General features: G+C 30.7%; 2 protein-coding genes across 6 annotated transcripts in view; both read left to right on the top strand.

Annotated features, from left to right (window-relative positions):
- The window catches only part of LOC105136522 (probable LRR receptor-like serine/threonine-protein kinase At1g53440), a 64,557-nt gene extending 49,798 nt beyond the window's left edge, over positions 1 to 14,759 (top strand). Inside the window, exons 1-25 of one of the 5 annotated variants that reach the window (XM_011041917.1) lie at positions 3,465 to 3,615; positions 5,040 to 5,178; positions 5,284 to 5,361; positions 5,451 to 5,522; positions 7,286 to 7,357; positions 8,413 to 8,484; positions 8,596 to 8,667; positions 8,760 to 8,831; positions 8,951 to 9,028; positions 9,111 to 9,182; positions 9,267 to 9,341; positions 9,415 to 9,486; positions 9,997 to 10,068; positions 10,571 to 10,639; positions 10,739 to 10,807; positions 10,912 to 10,980; positions 11,110 to 11,124; positions 11,211 to 11,257; positions 11,329 to 11,699; positions 11,769 to 11,991; positions 12,092 to 12,220; positions 12,300 to 12,415; positions 12,503 to 12,689; positions 12,772 to 12,922; positions 14,221 to 14,759. In XM_011041917.1, coding sequence (XP_011040219.1) covers positions 3,480 to 3,615; positions 5,040 to 5,178; positions 5,284 to 5,361; positions 5,451 to 5,522; positions 7,286 to 7,357; positions 8,413 to 8,484; positions 8,596 to 8,667; positions 8,760 to 8,831; positions 8,951 to 9,028; positions 9,111 to 9,182; positions 9,267 to 9,341; positions 9,415 to 9,486; positions 9,997 to 10,068; positions 10,571 to 10,639; positions 10,739 to 10,807; positions 10,912 to 10,980; positions 11,110 to 11,124; positions 11,211 to 11,257; positions 11,329 to 11,699; positions 11,769 to 11,991; positions 12,092 to 12,220; positions 12,300 to 12,415; positions 12,503 to 12,526 — 2,214 coding nt within the window. In that variant the 5' untranslated portion in view covers positions 3,465 to 3,479 and the 3' untranslated portion in view covers positions 12,527 to 12,689; positions 12,772 to 12,922; positions 14,221 to 14,759. Of the gene's footprint in view, positions 1 to 3,464; positions 3,616 to 4,177; positions 4,348 to 4,531; positions 4,850 to 5,039; positions 5,179 to 5,283; positions 5,362 to 5,450; positions 5,523 to 7,285; positions 7,358 to 8,412; positions 8,485 to 8,595; positions 8,668 to 8,759; positions 8,832 to 8,950; positions 9,029 to 9,110; positions 9,183 to 9,266; positions 9,342 to 9,414; positions 9,487 to 9,996; positions 10,069 to 10,570; positions 10,640 to 10,738; positions 10,808 to 10,911; positions 10,981 to 11,109; positions 11,125 to 11,210; positions 11,258 to 11,328; positions 11,700 to 11,768; positions 11,992 to 12,091; positions 12,221 to 12,299; positions 12,416 to 12,502; positions 12,690 to 12,771; positions 12,923 to 14,220 lie in introns of those variants that run through there. The other 4 variants (XM_011041916.1, XM_011041920.1, XM_011041919.1 and 1 more) reach the window with 4 other exon arrangements.
- LOC105136551 (probable LRR receptor-like serine/threonine-protein kinase At1g53430) lies at positions 12,589 to 14,496 on the top strand. Its single transcript, XM_011041945.1, has 3 exons — positions 12,589 to 12,689; positions 12,772 to 12,922; positions 14,221 to 14,496. The coding sequence occupies exons 1-3, from the start codon at positions 12,589 to 12,591 to the stop codon at positions 14,494 to 14,496; spliced, it is 528 nt and encodes a 175-aa protein (XP_011040247.1).
- Positions 14,760 to 19,429: the final 4,670 nt, after the last annotated feature.

Below are 19,429 nucleotides of genomic sequence, written 5' to 3'. Positions count from 1 at the left end.
GGGGATGATGGTGTGGTGTTTCGTGGGAAAGACGGTGGTGAGGTCACTGGTGGTGGCTGGAGGCCACAGCGGAGAGAGAAAAAAAAACAGGGTTGGTTACAGGAAAAACGGGCAGAAAAGTTGATTTTCAGCCAACTTTGGGTTCGATTTTCTCCTTCCTCTAAGCATGAAATTTTCTCCTATTTATAGGGATGGAAATAGGGTAATCTCGTCTTCAATGGGGAAAAATTCTTAGCCCTTGATTCGACTCGACAAATCTAAAGCTGCAGGCTGCCCGAGGTGGCCACTTTAGGCCGACCAACAGAGTCATTTTGAATCTTATAAACCCGACCAGACGATTCACGAGGCTAGAGGAGTTGTAGGTGGACATGTTAGTGCAGGCGTTCTCGGATTTGCTGGTCAAACGAGGAAGAAAATGCACCTAGAAAGCTGCTACTCAGGCAGCTTTTCGGGGAAGACGATGAACAGTAACCCGTTTTAAAAAAAAACTCATAAAACGACGCTGTTTTGGGAGTAACTTCAACTTCAGCCCCAAATTTACACGCCTTTTTCATTATAGTCCTTGGTCTCAGATTTATGCAATTTCACCCCTAATTGACCATTAAACTTTCAATTTCTTCAATTTGACCCCTGATTTCACTTAATTAACTTGGTAAAAATTAAATTTGGTTTCTTAAAATTCCAGTCTTCTCAATTAAGCGCAAATTAGACTCCCAAACTTAATTTTTTCGCCAATGAAGCCCCCAAATAAAATTAATTTGACCCATTTAAAGTATAATTAATTCCTTGCATTTAATTAAATCCTTCATTTGGACCGAAATTAATTCTTAAACATAATTAAATTCTAATTTGGCCCATGATTAAATGATTAAATCAAATTGGCCCATTAAAAATTTAATTATATCGTTGGACTTAAGTTTTATGCAAATTCATCCAATGCTCATTTAATTTGACCTTTGAATTTGCATTTTTCTATTTTGGGGCATAATAGGGTACAAGCAGGCCTTGAAATTCCTTCCAAAATTGCAGCTTTATTTTTGCCTATTTTTGCAGTCTTTCTAGATCAGCTTTCTCCACATTGCCAGCCTTTATTTTATTTTATTTTATTTTATTTTAAAAAAAAAAGAGGATTTTGGGGGGAATAACCCAGAATGGGTTATGACAGGGAGCTTGAAGATGATGAGTTGGTCTTGTTATTTTTATTTAAATGTGGGTGACGGTGTGATGGGTCATGGTTTTTTACTCTCTATTTTTGGAGTGTATTTTTGTAATATCTTACTTCGGCGGGTAAGAGATTGGTAGCTGATCTTATTAAGAGTGTTGGTTACTAACTTATCATATACGTTTTGGAGCGTCAGGCTTAGAAGTGGACTTGTGTCATCAGGAACAAAACCATTAGGACCGTAAGGCCTAAAGCGAACAATATATGGCAAGTTGGGCCGAGCTATTATATTTGATATCAGAGTCAACCTCAGTAACTGTTCAATTGTGCCGACAAGGTCATCAGACTCTTTAAAAGGGGTGGATTGTAATATCCCAAGTCGAAGGATGAGAGATTGGTAGCTAGCCTTATTAAGAGTGTTAGTTGTTAACTTGTCATATACATTTTGGGACATCAACCTCAGAAGTGGACTCGCATCACTAGGAACAAAATCATGAGGGCGGTAAGGCCCAAAGCGTACAACATATGACAAGTTAGGTCGGACTGTTATAATTTTTCTCATTTTTTTGTTTATTAAGATAGAATTTTTAGTATTTTTTTATGCTAATTCTTTTTAACTAATTTCTCTCTTTTCTTTTAGTGTGGCCTCTATTTAAGGTGTTTTGAGAATATAATAACGGTTATGGTTTAAAGTACTTTTCACTTATAAATATATCAAAATAATATTTTTTTTATTTTTTTAAATTATTTTGACACCAGCACATCAAATTAAACGATCTGAAAATATAAAAAATTAATTTTAAATAAAACAAATTCAAATTTTTGAGGAATTCCCAACCACACCCTTATACTAGTAAAACAAATGTTCTTTTCACTCTTAGGTGCTAATCTATTACACACACTTCCATAATCTTCTTGTATTTTCTTAGACTTTCTAGTGTCACCTAAAAGTCCCCTCCTTTTTTTTCAAACAAAATATATTATCTGTCTTTTTTTTTTGGGAAATTCAATTTTTAAAAATCAAAATGTGCTCTCTCTTTTAAAAAAAAATCAAAGAATTTTGTTTGACTTTTTTATTTTTAATTAATATTTTTGAAAAATTTGTAAATATGAAAAAAAAATGATAAAAAATTATAAAATAACCAAAAATTAGCCAAAAATGTTGAAAATATATTTTTCATATTTTTATTATTTCAAAAATATAGGGGTAAAAAATTATGTTATGACAATAGTGATCACAACTATTAACAAATTACAAAATGCATCAAATGATTATAAAATTAGCTTTCTTGAACGATGAATTTGTCAAAGAGGTTTACATGGAACATTCTCAAAAAATTTCATTTAATTGAAATACCAAGTGAAACATAATAGAATAATTTTAATGAAAGATCATCTATTTAAATGAAAAATATGATCATTTCTTTGAGAATTTCAAAAATATTCAAAAATGCTGACCTTTAATTATAAAATAGCTTTTGAGTTTTTTATTTTTATTTTTGAATAATATTGAGATGTAATGCAATTAATTAAGGTGATGTTGTTAGAATTTTAAAAGACTAATGAGCAATAATTTTTGGATTACTATTACATGTTTTACCTCGCAGTTAAACTAAACAAACATCTAATCTAAATTTACATTAGGTTCACTTATCCAGGTCACTATTTATTTTTTGACAACAAGATGTCCATCAATGTCGCTTGTAAACAACAATATAGTTTCAAATTTTCTTTTCAGATTCTTTGTATTCTGTCTTATCTTTCAGCTCCACTTAATTGATGGGCTGCTTTATAATATAATTCTCTCCATTATTATTATATATAAAAAAAGTTGTGATGGATATTTTTCTATGAGTTGTGAGATAAAAGACATAAACCACAAGCTCACATTGCTTGGGAGATGTTTCTTTGAGTGTAATATATTCAATAAGATGGGAGAGGATACTAGAAAAAAAAATAGTGCTGGATTAATAATGCATAATAACTCATAATTATTGATTATATTCGAATAATTACTACCCATTGATTATGCATGAATGAATTCAAATATGCAAATTTTACAACGTTTTAAAAGCTACGAGATAATCAATTTAAAAAAAATGCTGCTTTGGAATCATTTTGCAATTTACTTAAACCAAAATTGTTTGGCCTCCATGCATAATATTGCAAGTTACTTTTCTTGGGTATTTTGATACTTGGACAGGGACAATTTGGTAATGTGAGGTTATTGATTCAGAGTTAATAACAGTTTGAACGGTAAAACAATATCTTTATAAAGAATGCATGTCTCAAGGGAAGCGCATTGCAAGCTAAAGTAATGGCTAAGCTTTATCTTAATAAGCTGTTTCCTAAGCTTGTTCCCTCTCTTGCCGTTCTTCTTCTTTGTCAATTTGGCTATGTAGCAAGTCAATCAACAGGTCTCTCTAACAGCAACCGGTTGCCTGAAGGAGAAGGTACACACGCACGATATACTTTTCCATCTACATATATATCCTTTTCGTACTATATACATAAAAAGGAAGAAAATTTGTTTTCAAGAATATAAAATCAATTAACTGTTTAGACTATAAACTCACTCATGTTTGCAAGAAACTCATCCAAACTAACAAGAGGAAGAAGAGAGAACACTTGAGCTGGAAGGAAGGGTATTAATCTTTGTGACCCAAACAATGAAGAGCCTTGCTAATAACCAACCTTATGCTTAAACATTGCTCCGAAGAAGAATGGAATGTTGGGTGTGAGGCTCTGCTTAACTTTGGAAGCTGTGGCGGATGAAAAAAAAAACCCAACCTTATTGCTATTTCTCTCTTCCATTTGCACTCTAGGGCTTCCACAGCCTGGCAGATAGTTCCGTAGTGCTTTAGTTTTATCTAATTGCTAGCCTACGTACTGCATCTCTTAGATATTTTCTGCTTCTCCATAGTTTCCTATAACTATCAAGTGAAGTAATGTGAGGTAATTGATTCAGAGTTAATAACAGTTTGAACGGTAAAACAATATCTTTATAAAGAATGCATGTCTCAAGGGAAGCGCATTGCAAGCTAAAGTAATGGCTAAGCTTTATCTTAATAAGCTCTTTCCTAAGCTTGTTCCCTCTCTTGCCGTTCTTCTTCTTTGTCAATTTGGCTATGTAGCAAGTCAATCAACAGGTCTCTCTAACAGCAACCGGTTGCCTGAAGGAGAAGGTACACACGCACGATATACTTTTCCATCTACATATATATCCTTTTCGTACTATATACATAAAAAGGAAGAAAATTTGTTTTCAAGAATATAAACTCAATTAACTGTTTAGACTATAAACTCACTCATGTTTGCAAGAAACTCATCCAAACTAACAAGAGGAAGAAGAGAGAACACTTGAGCTGGAAGGAAGGGTATTAATCTTTGTGACCCAAACAATGAAGAGCCTTGCTAATAACCAACCTTATGCTTAAACATTGCTCCGAAGAAGAATGGAATGTTGGGTGTGAGGCTCTGCTTAACTTTGGAAGCTGTGGCGGATGAAAAAAAAAACCCAACCTTATTGCTATTTCTCTCTTCCATTTGCACTCTAGGGCTTCCACAGCCTGGCAGATAGTTCCGTAGTGCTTTAGTTTTATCTAATTGCTAGCCTACGTACTGCATATCTTAGATATTTTCTGCTTCTCCATAGTTTCCTATAACTATCAAGTGAAGTAATGTGAGGTAATTGATTCAGAGTTAATAACAGTTTGAACGGTAAAACAATATCTTTAGTTTTTTCTTTTTTTGTTTTCCTTTTAGTTCGGATTTGAAGCTAGCTAGAGGTAGCTTGAGGTTGAGGAAGCTAAAAATATATGGTTTTGAATCTTGCTAAACAAAATATGGTTTTTCTTTGTTGAAAAACGTTTGGCAGCAAAGGCTTTGGATGAATTGATGACCACGTTAGGGTGGGGTTTTCAACAAATCTCACGCTCGTCTTGTGACAATTATTTTCAAGGCATCACATGCAATTGCACTTACGAGAACAGCACAGTTTGTCACGTCACCCGCCTGTAAGTTCCTCATCAACTTCATCCAATTTTATTTTATTTTTGTAAGGCAATGCATCCTCTTTAAAACTCACTGGTTTCTATGTTGACGCCATTTTTGGGTGGTAGAGAACTCTCAAGCCGCGAATATTTAACCGGACAAATCAACGCTACAGCCTTGACTAGTCTCGATTACCTAGAAAAAATGTGAGTATCATATGACATGTGATGATAATCATTCGAATCAGTATGCTGAGCTCAACTAATTGATAACAACCCTATTACATTAATAACAGTGATTTGTCCAACAATCAACTTCATGGTAGCATCCCTGTCACCATGGGGAGCTTGTCTTCACTCTACTACATGTAAGTGATCCAGTACCATGGTAATATACTACTACTGCAGTTTATTTTGTTGCAGTGATTTGTCCAAATATATTCTTTATTTTAAATATACTACAATATATAAAATAAAATTAAGATTCTCTATGTAACTCGATTCAAGAATCCCTATAATTAATATATTTAGCTTCTGCCTCGGATATTCGGTCTTTGGGCTGCAGTTATTTAGATTCGACTAGATACACATAGCCTTTGAGCATGCAATTATTGAGTTCCAGCTGCATAATATAACGGTTAGAGAATCTAAAATATATACTGTAGGATTGTGAATCGAAGGGCTTGGACTTGTGCTTTGGACTTGTAGGATTGTGAGCAATTGAAGGGCTTGAGCACGTTCAAGATCTATCCCAAATTTATTTAACATATCAAGAAAATACATCTTAAAACAAGTAAATAATCATTCACAGACATTCAAACTAGACATAGAAAATTCAAATGATTAATAAATATTAATAAAAAATAATATTAATTAAAAAATAATATTAATATTTTAAAACATTTACATTTATAATTAAAAATAATGTTGCCACTATAGGTAACTGAAATAGTATCTTGGAAGGGTATTACCAAGGAAATTCCCAAACTCACAGATCCAAATTATAACAAAATATGAAAATAATATTTTGTATATAGAAAATAGGATCAACTTGTCTATCTTTAATGCAACATTCTCGTGGGAAAGCACAAAATTAACGTCTTACAATCCTTAGGTCAATTTTCTATAAACAACCAAAAAATACAAGACACAATTAAAAATAAATCCCGTTCTTGGAAAAATGGTGCCATCAAAATTAAATTGCATGAATATGAAAAATTAATTAATGTATTAATCGATTCTATTACAGGCAACATCCAAAGGATAAAACCCAATAAAAAATCTTCTTATCCTAAGTTGATTTATGAATAAAAAAACAATGAATATAAAAGATATATATTTACTAATTTTATTATTTGATAGACAACATTTAAAAATAAGACTCAATAACAAATCTTCTTTTTCTATGTTGATTTATAGATAAAAAGACAATTAAACTGGATCGAGTGTGTAACGGCAGTCTCAAAATTGTGTTCCGGCACAACCAACATATCTATGGGTGTATCCAATGCAATGCAAGGTCGTATTGCATAAAAAAAATACATTAGATGCCCCGCCCCAACCACCCTGTCTATGGGTGTATCCAATGCAATCAAAGATCATATTGCATAAAAAAATACATTAGATGTTGATCATTAATTAATAAATTTATTAAATTAAAGTAATTATTTAAAATAATTAATTTCAATTGTTAATTAAAAAAGAATATATATATATATATATATCTTTTCATCTCAAATATAATTATCCCAAATAATATTTTTTTCTATTGTTTCATTAAAGAGTAAAAATATGTTACAAGTATAATTTAGATGTGTGTTTGAAGAACTAAAAAAAAAAAGTGCCCTTGTTTCTGGTAAAGAAATCTGTATTGATTCATCATTTAATGTTTGTAATCTTTTGTTATATTTCCATTAATGTACTGTGAATGTCTTCCCATTTCCCATATGCATAGCAATCTTTCCGAAAACTTCCTCAATGACTGTCTGCATAGTTATGTGCAAATTAAGAGCTGATTAGCTTTTGGATCATATACAATAACTAATTTCAGTTCTTAGTATGTCTTCATAAAATTTATATTACTGGTTCTTAGTGAGTAATAATGAACGTATTTGGTAATACATATGCATAGCGATCTCTCCACAAACTTTCTCAATGGCTCCATACCTCCATCCTTGGGGAATTTGCCGTCCCTCGAATATCTGTAAGTACCATGTAATCACAGTCTCTTCAGTATCATATAGTTAATGTAAGTTTTATCTTCAGTGTCAAATAAATTCTTTTTCCATTGCTGATGCAAGTTTTGTGCTCTTATTCCTGTGGGTGTTTATATGTATTTTATTAATATTGACTTTTTTTCAGAAACATCCATGTCCAGTTTTTAAAGATTCTCATTTTCTTTCTAATCAAGTATTTAGATTTCATGCTTCAAAACTAAATTTATTATTTCTAATATAGTTAAAAGCAAACTATCCATCATCAATTTAAAAAAAAAAAAGAGCAAATGACACTAACCAAAACTACCCATTATATGAATTATAGGAGAACATCTTGGATATTTGGGGTTGATTTTATACCATTTCTGTTCTTTTAAAAAATAATATATAATGTTAAGAAAAAAAAAAGCATTAATAATCCATTGTTAGAATACACGCACACATAAATCTAACATTTTTTTTTTCCCTAAAATCACTTCTTTTAAATTATATTCCATTAAATACTTAGATTCCATCGATAAGTTCCAAAAACCCAATAGTTAAAATTTCATTTTCATTCGGAGAATAAAGTGGTTAGGACTACATAATTATATTACAATGGTGAAAATTTGAGTTAAGAACTCATATTTATTTCATTATAAGAAGTTACTGAATAGATAATTGATAGATTAAACTTGTAGTTGTAATAATTACGATTTTTTAATAGTATCTTTGGTGAAACATTTTCAAGTAAAATTAGTTTTGTTAGAAATGAAAATAAGGGCAAGCCGTTTGGGGACTTGATACTTATAAATGTTCATGTCAAGGTGTTAATGGTCACAAAAATTAACTTCTGAGTTCTGTTTGGTTCATTTCTCTTATGTAATTTGGATAAAATCCTTGTTTGGCTGTCTGCATGGTTATGAGCAAAGAGCTTCTTAGCTTTTGGATCATATATAATAACTAATTTCAGCTCTTAGTGTATATCCATAAAATTTAAATTATTGGTTCTTATTTTATCATTTGAGTAATAATGAACTTATATGGTAATACATATGCATAGCTATCTCTCGCGAAACTTCCTCAACGGCTCCATACCTTCATCTTTGGGGAATTTACCGTCCCTCGAATATCTGTACGTGTCATCCAATCACAGTTTTTTCAGTATCATATAATGTGAATTAAATTCCTTTTCTATTGCTAATCGATGCAAGCTTTGTGCTCTTATTCTTGTGGGTGTTTTCAGGATTTTGAACTATAATATGTTATCAGGTCAAATCCCCCCAGAATTGGGCAACCTCTCTAATCTCCGATTGCTGTATGGAAACTCGCTCGCTCGCTATTTCATTCTCCTTGAATTTCCTTTTAACTCATTGAGTTTTGCTTGGTTCTTATCTCTTATTTAACTAGGGCCTTGGGCTTCAATGAACTCAGTGGTCAGCTTCCTCCAGAACTTGGAAGATTGGGATCTCTTGGTTATTTGTAAGTTTCAAAAAGAAGAATAATAATATCATACCACCTTGTAAAACCACGGAAGATAGTAAGAGGAGAAATAAAATAGAAAAAGGGTGGATTACAATCCTTTTGATTTGTTGTTGTAGAGAGCTGGGCTCCAACAATTTGAGTGGAGAACTGCCGGGAAATTACTCCAACTTTAGTTCGGATCAATTGGTGTTTTTGTAAGTGCAACTCATCATGTTATTTCAACCAACAATCTGTTTAATTATTGTTCCAAGGAAAAGCAACTAACTATGGCTGCAGTAGCGTATCTGGGAACCGTTTGACTGGTCAAATACCAAGGTTCATTGCGAATTGGACTGGACTCTATTTCCTGTAAGAAATTACCTGTACTTTCTGTAATCATTTGAGCAGAGAAACTGTCATTCAATAATTTGTGTTTTTGTGTACTGAACACAGGTCCCTCTGCGGAAATGATTTTGAAGGAGAGCTGCCTCTTGAAAAAATTTTAAACTTGCCAATTCTCGAATACTTGTAAGTGTTCTATAATTTAATTTAACCCGGTTAAAATAAATGCATGTTTTATTCTGGATGGTTTTTCTTCCAGGTTTGTTAGTGATGTAAGAAGCTCCGGTTTCCCTTTCCCAAAAAATGCAAGCATGAAGGAAATAAGATACCTGTGAGTTTTTCCTTCCTAAGGGCGAAAGCTCGCATGCATCACTAACTTGCTATAGTACTAATCGGTCAATGGATGAGGAGAAAGCCAATGAGCTTATAGCCTAACTGCCACCAACATCACCACTCTTCACACGCATTAACTTTGTTATAATTTCAAATTGGCAAAGCCACAATGTTTTGATATTGTGGTTGTAGAATTGTGGATATGGTATAAAGATTAATTTCACATTGAATAATAAAAACCACACACCCTTGGAATTGTATTTGTCTGGGAGCGTTATTGTTGTAGAATTTGGATTATATTTTTTTTAGGCCTATTTTTCTTTTTATTATCTAGAGTTTTTTTTACGAGCTATTACATGCTGTGATGACTAGTTGTATCTGGGATTCAGGATTGAGAATTTTTTAAAAAATATGTATATATTAATTACGACTATTTATGCACGTGACTCTTAATGATATGGATGCATTGGATAAATCCAAACACCAACTTCTTCAATGGTTTGTGTAGGATGATAAGGAATTGCTCAATAAGTGGTGAGATCCCCCCGTACATTGGTGATTGGTCATCGTTAAAATACCTGTAAGTTTCATTCCCTCTTTTGTAAAGGATTTGTAGTCCTGTCATGGCTCTTTAATTTTTAGAGTAAACAAGTTGTATGCTGTTGAAAGTAGTTCGTCTAAGATTTGATTTGATAGATTGTTTTTTGATTAATAGTACCACTTCATTATCATTGAAGATTAAAAACCTTTTAAAAGGATGACCCGATGGCGCTTTGGATTATCAACCTAATTAAGAATAATCCTGTTGTAAAAAACTTGTATATATGAAACTACTCTCATGTGTGGTGTGATCCAGTAAAAGAAGAACCCTTCCTATACACTTAATTCGTTCTCATTCTAGAATTTTCCACTTTAAGTGAAAATATCAAGTTGTCAAAAATTAAAAAAAAAAAGTCAATAGCGAGCTTGAATATTTTAACCTAAAAACTAAAAACAAATCAAATCAAACTTAACTTTCCATTATTTTTTTATGAAATTATTAAGGATAACGATTAATTGCTTTCATTTCTTTTACCCTGCAGAGACTTGAGCTTTAACAACTTAACGGGTCGAATACCAGATTCCATGAAAAACCTGAATTTGACTAAGATGTATGCAAAAGAACTCGATCAGTCCATCTTATAATAAGGTCGTTTTGCCACTCTATTAAAAAACAAGTGATGGTTTTCATATCGGTTTGTTCTGTTCAGGTTTCTCACGAGAAATATGCTTAGTGGCACACTACCTCCCTGGCTTCCTCATAAAATTGAGGACAAGGCGTATGTTATGGCTTTGTGCTCTTTGCTCAGATTGGTTGTTTTCCCTTTTGTAGAATGCCTCAATAAAATCTTGATATGTTTATTTGAAACAAAAAATGTTGCAGGGACTTGTCATATAATGATTTTGAAATTCCAAATGATGGTCCGAAGAAAGGAGAAGGAAAGCTGAACATGTAATAACGGCAACTTCATTTTCTTCTTCCTTTTGTTTCACTTGCAAGAATATTATTGTCTATGAAATCCCAACTTCTGATCATTTTGTATCATGTGCACCAACTGCTTGCATGTTGTTCCTACTCAAGCAGTGAACCAAACAGGTATGGTAATATCCTCCATATGGTGCAATTAGTTTAGAACAAATGATCCTGAACTGTTTCTTACAAATTTTGTTTGTTATTTCTAGGAATTCTATACTTGATTTGAAAAATAAATGTCGGGGAAAACCAAAGTGTAAGTTCTATTGAGAAGCTCTATAATTTTGCGCAGGACAGATTTTCTGTACTGATTATCATTTTTTGCAGACAATTCCTTATATATAAATTGTGGAGGAGGAGAGACAGTTGTTGATGGGAAAGTGTTTGAAGCAGACAGTGCAACATTAAATTACCATTTAGCTGGAAGAAAAAATTGGGCTTATTCTTGTTCTGGAGACTTCGGATCGAAAACTTACGATTCCAGTGATTACATAAAAAACGTGGATTGTGGAGTTTGTGATTCTGCTGCGACACAGTTTAACACTCCAACTCGCCTCTGTCCTCTTTCTCTGACATATTACGGCTTCTGTTTATTTAAAGGAAATTACACTGTGAAACTTTACTTCGCTGAAACTGTTTACCAAACTGATGAAGATTATTCTAATTTAGGGAAACGTGTTTTTGATGTATATATACAGGTAAACACTATATTTTTCTGCAGCTTCTTTCAATAATTCCCATCGTTCAACATCCACTGTTTGATACAGGGGCAGAGAGAACTAAAAGACTTCAACATAAAAGAAATGGCCGGCGGCACCAATAAGGCATGGACTGCAAATTTCACAGCACATGTCGGAGATGATCATCTATTGACTATCCACTTTTTCTGGGCCGGAAAAGGATCTTTCCAGGTGCCAGGTATTTCCTATTCAAGTACTGCTGCCCTGTCTCTGAATGGACCCCTTGTGTCAGGCATTTCCGTAACTGCAAGTAAGAATTGCGTGCTCTTAATTTTGTTGAGCAAAGATTTCTGCTACCCTTCATCTGGATAAATAATTTTTTATTTCTGTCTTCCACTATTTGTATCCAGACTTCAAAGTTGGCACGGGACTATCTCCTTCACAAATTGCAGGGATTACTGCAGGTTCAGTATTTGCTCCTCTACTTCTGTTGGCTTTCATGTGGAAAATGGGCTGGCTGCGGAAAAGCGAGTTGGATGGTACCTCTCCATGCTAATCTAAAATCATTATGCACCAAACTACCATAAGAATTCTTACTTCGATGTTTTCTTCAAATAGAATTAACCATTGAGGTCCAAGGAAAACCTTTCACCCTCAAACAAATAATCGATGCTACTCGAAAATTCAGCCCCAAAATGGAGATTGGCAGGGGACGCTTTGGAATAGTATACAAGGTCAGATTTTCTTTTTTGAAACATTTATTCCTCAACATGCACTTTTTTCTTTTGAAGTTCTGGCAAATTGATTTCACGTGTAAGCAGGCTGAACTGCCGAACAAGGTTTGAGGTATTTACATGAAGAGAAAAGGTTCAAGATTGTTCATGGAAACATAAAACCTAGTAATATTATGCTTGATAACTCTCTTACGGCCAAGTTGTCTGACTTTGGATTGGCAACGCTTTGTGATGAGGAAGATCCATTTATGGCCATCAAAGCAAAAGGGTCGCGGTAAGTATTATGATCATTGATTGACAATTACTTTTATTCTTTAAATATTAAGAGCTAACCAATAAATAATCTCTTATTGCAGAGTTTACATGGCACCTGAGTATTCAATGGGAAAAGCAATAACTGTTAAAGCTGATGTTTACAGTTTCGGAGTTGTCCTACTCGAAATAGTTAGCGGGAAAGTTAGTGCAGATTACACACCAAACCAAGAAGCTGAGTTTCTTCTGGATAAAGTAAGTGGATCTGACAGGATAAATCCTCTTTAGTTTATTTATTTTTGTAGTTATTATCAAACCAAACATGTTCTGTCAACATCAAATGACTTGTGAATTTTACAACAAGCTCACAGAAGAAATTTATAATAGAAAAGGATATTATTATTTAATAATTTGAAATATATGTTACATTCAACTCAAGCAATATTTATATAATCATATAACAAGAAACATAAAAAAAACAAAATAAAATAAATTATAGAAAATATATTTGATTAGATGATTAAAATTATTGCTTGATTACCTAGAGTTGTTGAATTCCTTGATCTCTTCCTTTTCTTATTAGAAAAATAATCAATAATATTTACCTTGATTATTTTCTTAATATGTTCTCTCAAACTTATGGTAATTTTATTTTTCTTCAGTTTGACATACATCACTTCTATTGTCATTGTATGCTTATCTTTAACAGTTGTAGTTTTCTAAACATAGTTATTCTTAGTCTTTCTTTTATTTCTCTTGCCAAACATTTAAAAAAAAAATTGACTTTTCAAGAGATAGTTCTTCCTAGCAAAAGAGATGGAAAATGGCTAAGGAACTATGATAAGAAAAATATATTAGTTTGAGGAAGAACTATCTCTTGTCAAATAAAATGAGCCAAAATAAAATGGACAAAATTTTTCAATGTTTTTAAAAAAATTACTCATGTCAAACTAAAATATTTGATAGATAAAGAAGAATTTGAAAAAAATATATTTTAAAATGATCGGATGAATAACAAAAGATTATCCATTGAAAGAGAAAAGGCTAATATTTATATATTTGACTGCTCTGCTAGCAAGAAAAAATTTAGAATAAAAAAAGATATTATTATTCAATAATTTAATATATATATATATATATATTACATTCAACTCATGTGGAGTTTATATAGTTATATAAAAAGAAAAATAAGTAAATAAAATAAAATAAAATATAAAAAATATATGGTTAATCATTTTTTTAATTGGATGATTAAAATAATTTCGTGATTGCTAAGAGTTATTTAATTTCTTGAATTTTTTTTATTGATTAGAAAATAGTCAGTATTATTTACTTCATAAAAATAAAAATAAGTAAATAAAATATAGAAAATATATGGTTAATCATTTTTTTAATTGGATGATTAAAATAATTTCGTGATTGCTAAGAGTTATTTAATTTCTTGATTTTTTATAATTGATTAGAAAATAGTCAGTATTATTTACTTCATTATTTCCTTGATATAAAGGCTCCCTTCACCATGCGTTGTTTGGTAATACTGCCATCAATTGTAGGCTAGTGTTTTGCACTATAAGGGAAGAATCCTTGACTTGGTGGACAAGAGATTAGCATCCAGTTACGACAGGAAGCAGGCTCTAACTGTTTTGCTGTTAGCAATGAAGTGCGTTAATCTGTCTCCTACTCTCAGGCCTAAAATATCTGAAGTCATCAGTGTACTTGAAGGTGAGAAAAGAATCGATGAGATTTTCGAAGGTGATACTCCATCAGCAAATATTGGAGGACTGTGCGGTGCGTGTTCCAGGGTGTTGGAAATAGAGCCAATTTCTTAGCCAATTGGTAATGTTAAGTTTGATGATGAAAACCTTCTGCCTCTTCTTCTTTATTTTGTGATTACTTGGGTCTGATTATGTGGTGGTGACAAGAGAACATTGATGTGTGCGTGAGAGACTCCATATGTGAGAAAATATGTGTGTTTGCTTCGTCTGCTATGATTTATTTGTGCTGTTATGGCTGCTAGTAATTTCGTGAATCGAATAAAATTATCATTTGCGATCCTTTATATATAGCCTATATAAAGGATAATTTTATGATATTATCTACTTTATAAACTTATTAGATTTATCTAAGCTTTTTATAGTTATGTGCATGATCTGCTGCTTCATTTCCTTCCCTTATAGAGAAATTGCTAATCAGAATGACGCAAATTACCCCAATTTGAAAAGCTAATTTAGAGGTGCCTCTTGTGGGTAGGTAGTTTGATGTCCGAGGATTTTTAGAAAAAGAAAATATTTGTTTTTTTAGTTATTTTATTTTTATTTAATTTAAAATTTTGTTTTTTATGATATTTTAATATATATTTTCTATTTTTTTAGGAATTATTCAGTTTAATCTATTTTTATTTTTTTTACTTAGTTTAGGCCTAAAACTAGTATAAGCAAAGTTTGTTAGCTTTTATTTCAGGATATTAATAAAAAAGAAAATAATAGATGCTCATTGTGGGTAGATAATTTTGTTACCATGAAACGACACGCACTAACCCTCTCGCTCCTCTCCATGGCCATAACCTTCGTGGTAATCGACGCGGTGGTCCCCGGCCGATGGACCCCAAAAGGAGACTTGGGGAACGTGGTTACCGGCGTATGGACCCCAATAAAAAACTTGGGAGTTCTTCGCCATTTTTGTGCATAACCACGAAGTGAAATCCAATTTGAAGCTTGTGAGTTTAATTGAAGGCAAAACGCATTACAGATTTATTATCAATTTCGTGACTACTTTTAGAGGATTTGTCCAAACATCTCATGCCGAGTGATAAATTTAGAAGTTTAGAATGTATTTAAAGATAAGATCAATTCAATTAAGGATACAAGGACAAATTAGAGAATTACTATAAGGACAGATATAGCTATCAACCATGTATTTTTAAAAAGCATATCTTGTCTCAGTATGGATTGATTATCTTTGATACGTAAAATGTCAATAAATCTTATAATGAAAGTTTTCCTTCTTTTTTTTTCAATTTTATGTTCAGATTTTTTTTTGCTAGTTGATTGGGTTATCTTTAAACCAATAAAATTAATTAAATTATATTGAAAAAACTCTCACACTATTTAAGTTTAACCTTGTACAAGGTAAAATATCATATCAAAAGATTTTAAAATTAGCTTATTTTATTGAATTAAATTTAATAACTATATTATAAAATTCAATCTTTATTTATTTAGTAATTTATGGAATTCATCATCATAGTTTTTTTTAATAAAATAACATATTATAAAAAGATTTTTTTGACAAAAAAAAGTTTTGGATAAGTATATAAAAGAAGATGAAAGACTAACAAAAACAGAAAAAAGAAATAGTGCTTTTGTAAAAATTGCACTTGTAATTTCAATATATTTAAAATTATAATAGTGATGACGGTTCAAAATACTTTTTTTCTAAAAATATATTAAAATAAATTTTTTTATTTTTAAAAAATTATTTTTTATATCAGCACAATAAAATAATTTATTGAAAAATAGCATGTGAAATCACAAGTTGAAAAGAAGTTGTTTATAAGCGAAGTTTGTTGCTTTTTAAAGAATATTTTTGTTTAGAAATATATTAAAATAATATTTTTTAAAATTTTTATTTTTAACATAGATACTTTAAAATAATTTAAAAAACATAAAAAATTTTAAAAAAATCACAATACTTTCAAAGATAAAAGCTTTGACATAACTCCATTATTCGTTGGCATGTGCCATGATAAGGATGAAATCATTGATTTGAAGATAAGAGTAGCTAACAGGGTGAATAAAAAAACTGAAAAATCGATTAAATCGAGAAAACCGAAAAAAATAACCAAAAAAACCAAACCAAAAGAAAAAAACCGATTAAATTGATTAAAATTTTAAAAAAACCGGCCGGTTCGGTTTTGGTTTGGGTTTTTTTATTGAAAAAAAAAAAAAAACCAAAAAAACCAAACCGAACCAAACCCAAACCTAAAAAAAACCGAGCCAAACCGAAAAAACCAAGCCAAATTAGAAAAACCGAGTCAAGCTAGTTTGAACCGGTTTTTTTCCCTAAAAAAACAAATCAAAACCGGTCGGTTTAACCCGGTTTCGGTTTTGTTTCAAGTTTTTTTTTCAAATTTTTTTTTTTGGTTTGGTTATTTTTTTGATAAAAACCGAACCGAATTGAAAATAAAACACCCCAAGTAGCTACTGCTTTTTTTAATGCAAAATTCTTAACTAGTACAATTTTAATTTTATAAACAAGAAGATTAAAACTCAATTTAAGACTATAATTTGATTAATCCATTATGAATTCGAAAGAAAAAATTTGTGATCATTTTGTTTTTAATGGAACGTTTCGAGGTTACCAATGCATCTTGGACCATTCCAAAAGCCGGGTTTCATAGTTAATGATGCAAGAAAAAAATTGAATTTTATTACTTAGCCAATTTTAGCTCAGCTTAAATGTGCTAATCATGTCATTAAAGTTATTAAATTTGAGATCATGTATATGGTCTAAGTTATACATTCAATGGGTTTACTTGGATTAATTAAAACAATATTATTTAAATTATTTTAAAAATAATAAATTACATAAAAAATTTAAATAAAATTTTAACCTAGTCAATTAAATTATAAATTAACCCTTCAAATTATATTTTCATCCCCTTTTTTTTTTATCCAGTACCAGTCAAGTTTTATAGATAAACTTGTGGTCGGACAAATTAAAAAAATGTCATTGATTTAAGAGTTTTGAGATAAGGTGTCTTTTGGGTTTTTTTAATAACAAAAAAAGGTGCCTTTCTTGGGTTCGGAAATAAAGTGATTCACTTCCATCAAAGAACAATAACAATCATACATGAATAATTGAGTCTTAATTAAACTAACCACTTCCAAGAAAGGCCATATAAAAAGGCACTAGATTAACATATAGATCCAGATCTTTCATTATTATTAAAAACATAATGAGTCAACAATAAATCCAAATTGTTGGAATCAAATAACAATGAAACTTTATATAATCACACATCACCTCTTATGTGTGTATATATAAAAAATACAACTATAATTTTAAAATTAAATATTGAATCACTTTTTTATATTGGATATAAATCCCTAATAGTTCCGCTATAAATTTAAAGAAATTAATATATTTAATATAATTATAAAACTTAATACAAAGTGATTAAGATTTAGAATATAAATAAAAATATCATCTCTAGTCAATTTTCAAATGTTTTTTTTAAATAATAAAAATAATATTTTTATTTATATAAAAAAATTCTATAAATTAAAAGTCATGTGTTGACCTCATTAATTGATAAATTTAATTTTTTTTATCAAACCAACTAAATTCTTTATTTATTTTCTTTAATTCTAAATTAATCGTATCTCAGATCCACTCATAAGTTTAACTAGTATCTATCTAAGTGATGAGTAGTATTGTACTGTCTATTTATTAAAAAAACTCTTAAACTTTGACCGATTAGATTCATGGGTAGATATAAAAGGCATACTCTACTTTTTTGTATAAATAAAATAAATACAAATAAATTTACCATACATAAATATTAAACGTCTAAAGAGACCTTTTTGGTATAAATATTGCATCAATGTCGAAGCTAAATGATTGTCTTAGGATACTTTTATGAATAAGACTAATTAAAAATAAATTTGCCATCTTTCTAACAAGCCAAAGCCAATGATTGTTTCCAAACCTAAGAGCTTTGAATGGAGTAAGTCCTTTCTATTACAATCTGAACTTACCCCATGATATTCCCTGCTCATATAGCTGTTAATATTAATTTTTTCTAAATGGATTAGATCGATTACTGGATAATTACGTTATGCTACTAGCCAAACAAAAAAAAATTAATGTATAAAAAAGTATTTAGACAATAAGTAATATTTTGATAATATTATTAAATTTGGATAAGCGACTCAGTTTTAAATTTTTTGATTTGATTTAAATTAAAATTAAAAATTATATTAAAATTAATTTAATAAAATATTGTGAATTTAACAGGACTCATAATAACTTTAATATCCAATAAAAATATAACTTGACTTTGAAAATATTTTTTAAAATGATAACTTATTTTAAAAAAATTAAAATAATAGTATATATAATTAATCTAGATTAATTTATTAAATTGATGATCAAAATTCTGAATTATGAACAATATTATTTTAAAACCTAAACAATAAATCAATTTAGACCCGGTTAATCTAGAACTGGAGCAATTTGAGTTGAAAAAAAAAATCAGCTGACCTTGAAAACTTTGGCTGACCTGTTTAACTAACTATGAGACCGTCGATGAATTTTATTTTTTGTGGATTTTTTTATTAAAATAATATTTTTAGAACTATAATAAACAGTGCTTTTGTGAGACGGTAATAGTGAATTCCCCTCTTTTGTAATTTTCTTTTATAATAATAATAATAGAGAAAATGAAGACGCAATAAAAAATAGCACTGTACTGTAAGTATTTAGCGGTTAGTGACACGGTAACGACTGGAATCTGTTTATGCAAAGCCCAAAAAACCATAACCGTCGAATCAAGCACACATTTTTACCAAGATCCCATGAAAACCCAATAATCCAAAAGCAAAATTGGTGGCTGAAATCAAGTAAACCGTGAACCCTTTTTCGTAGATAGAAGGCAAAATCGCTTTCTTGTGTTTTTGTGGGGTTTATAAAGGGAGGAAAGATAGGAGTCTGCGTGTCAAAACCAGCTGCCGCAGCAGCAGCAGCAGCAGCCCGGGAGGA

The sequence above is a fragment of the Populus euphratica genome, unplaced genomic scaffold (assembly GCF_000495115.2).
Source record: "Populus euphratica unplaced genomic scaffold, PopEup_1.0 scaffold142.1, whole genome shotgun sequence".
NCBI lineage: Eukaryota > Viridiplantae > Streptophyta > Magnoliopsida > Malpighiales > Salicaceae > Populus > Populus euphratica.
Note: the sequence above shows the minus strand (reverse complement) of the source record. Positions and strands in the feature narration are given on the sequence as shown.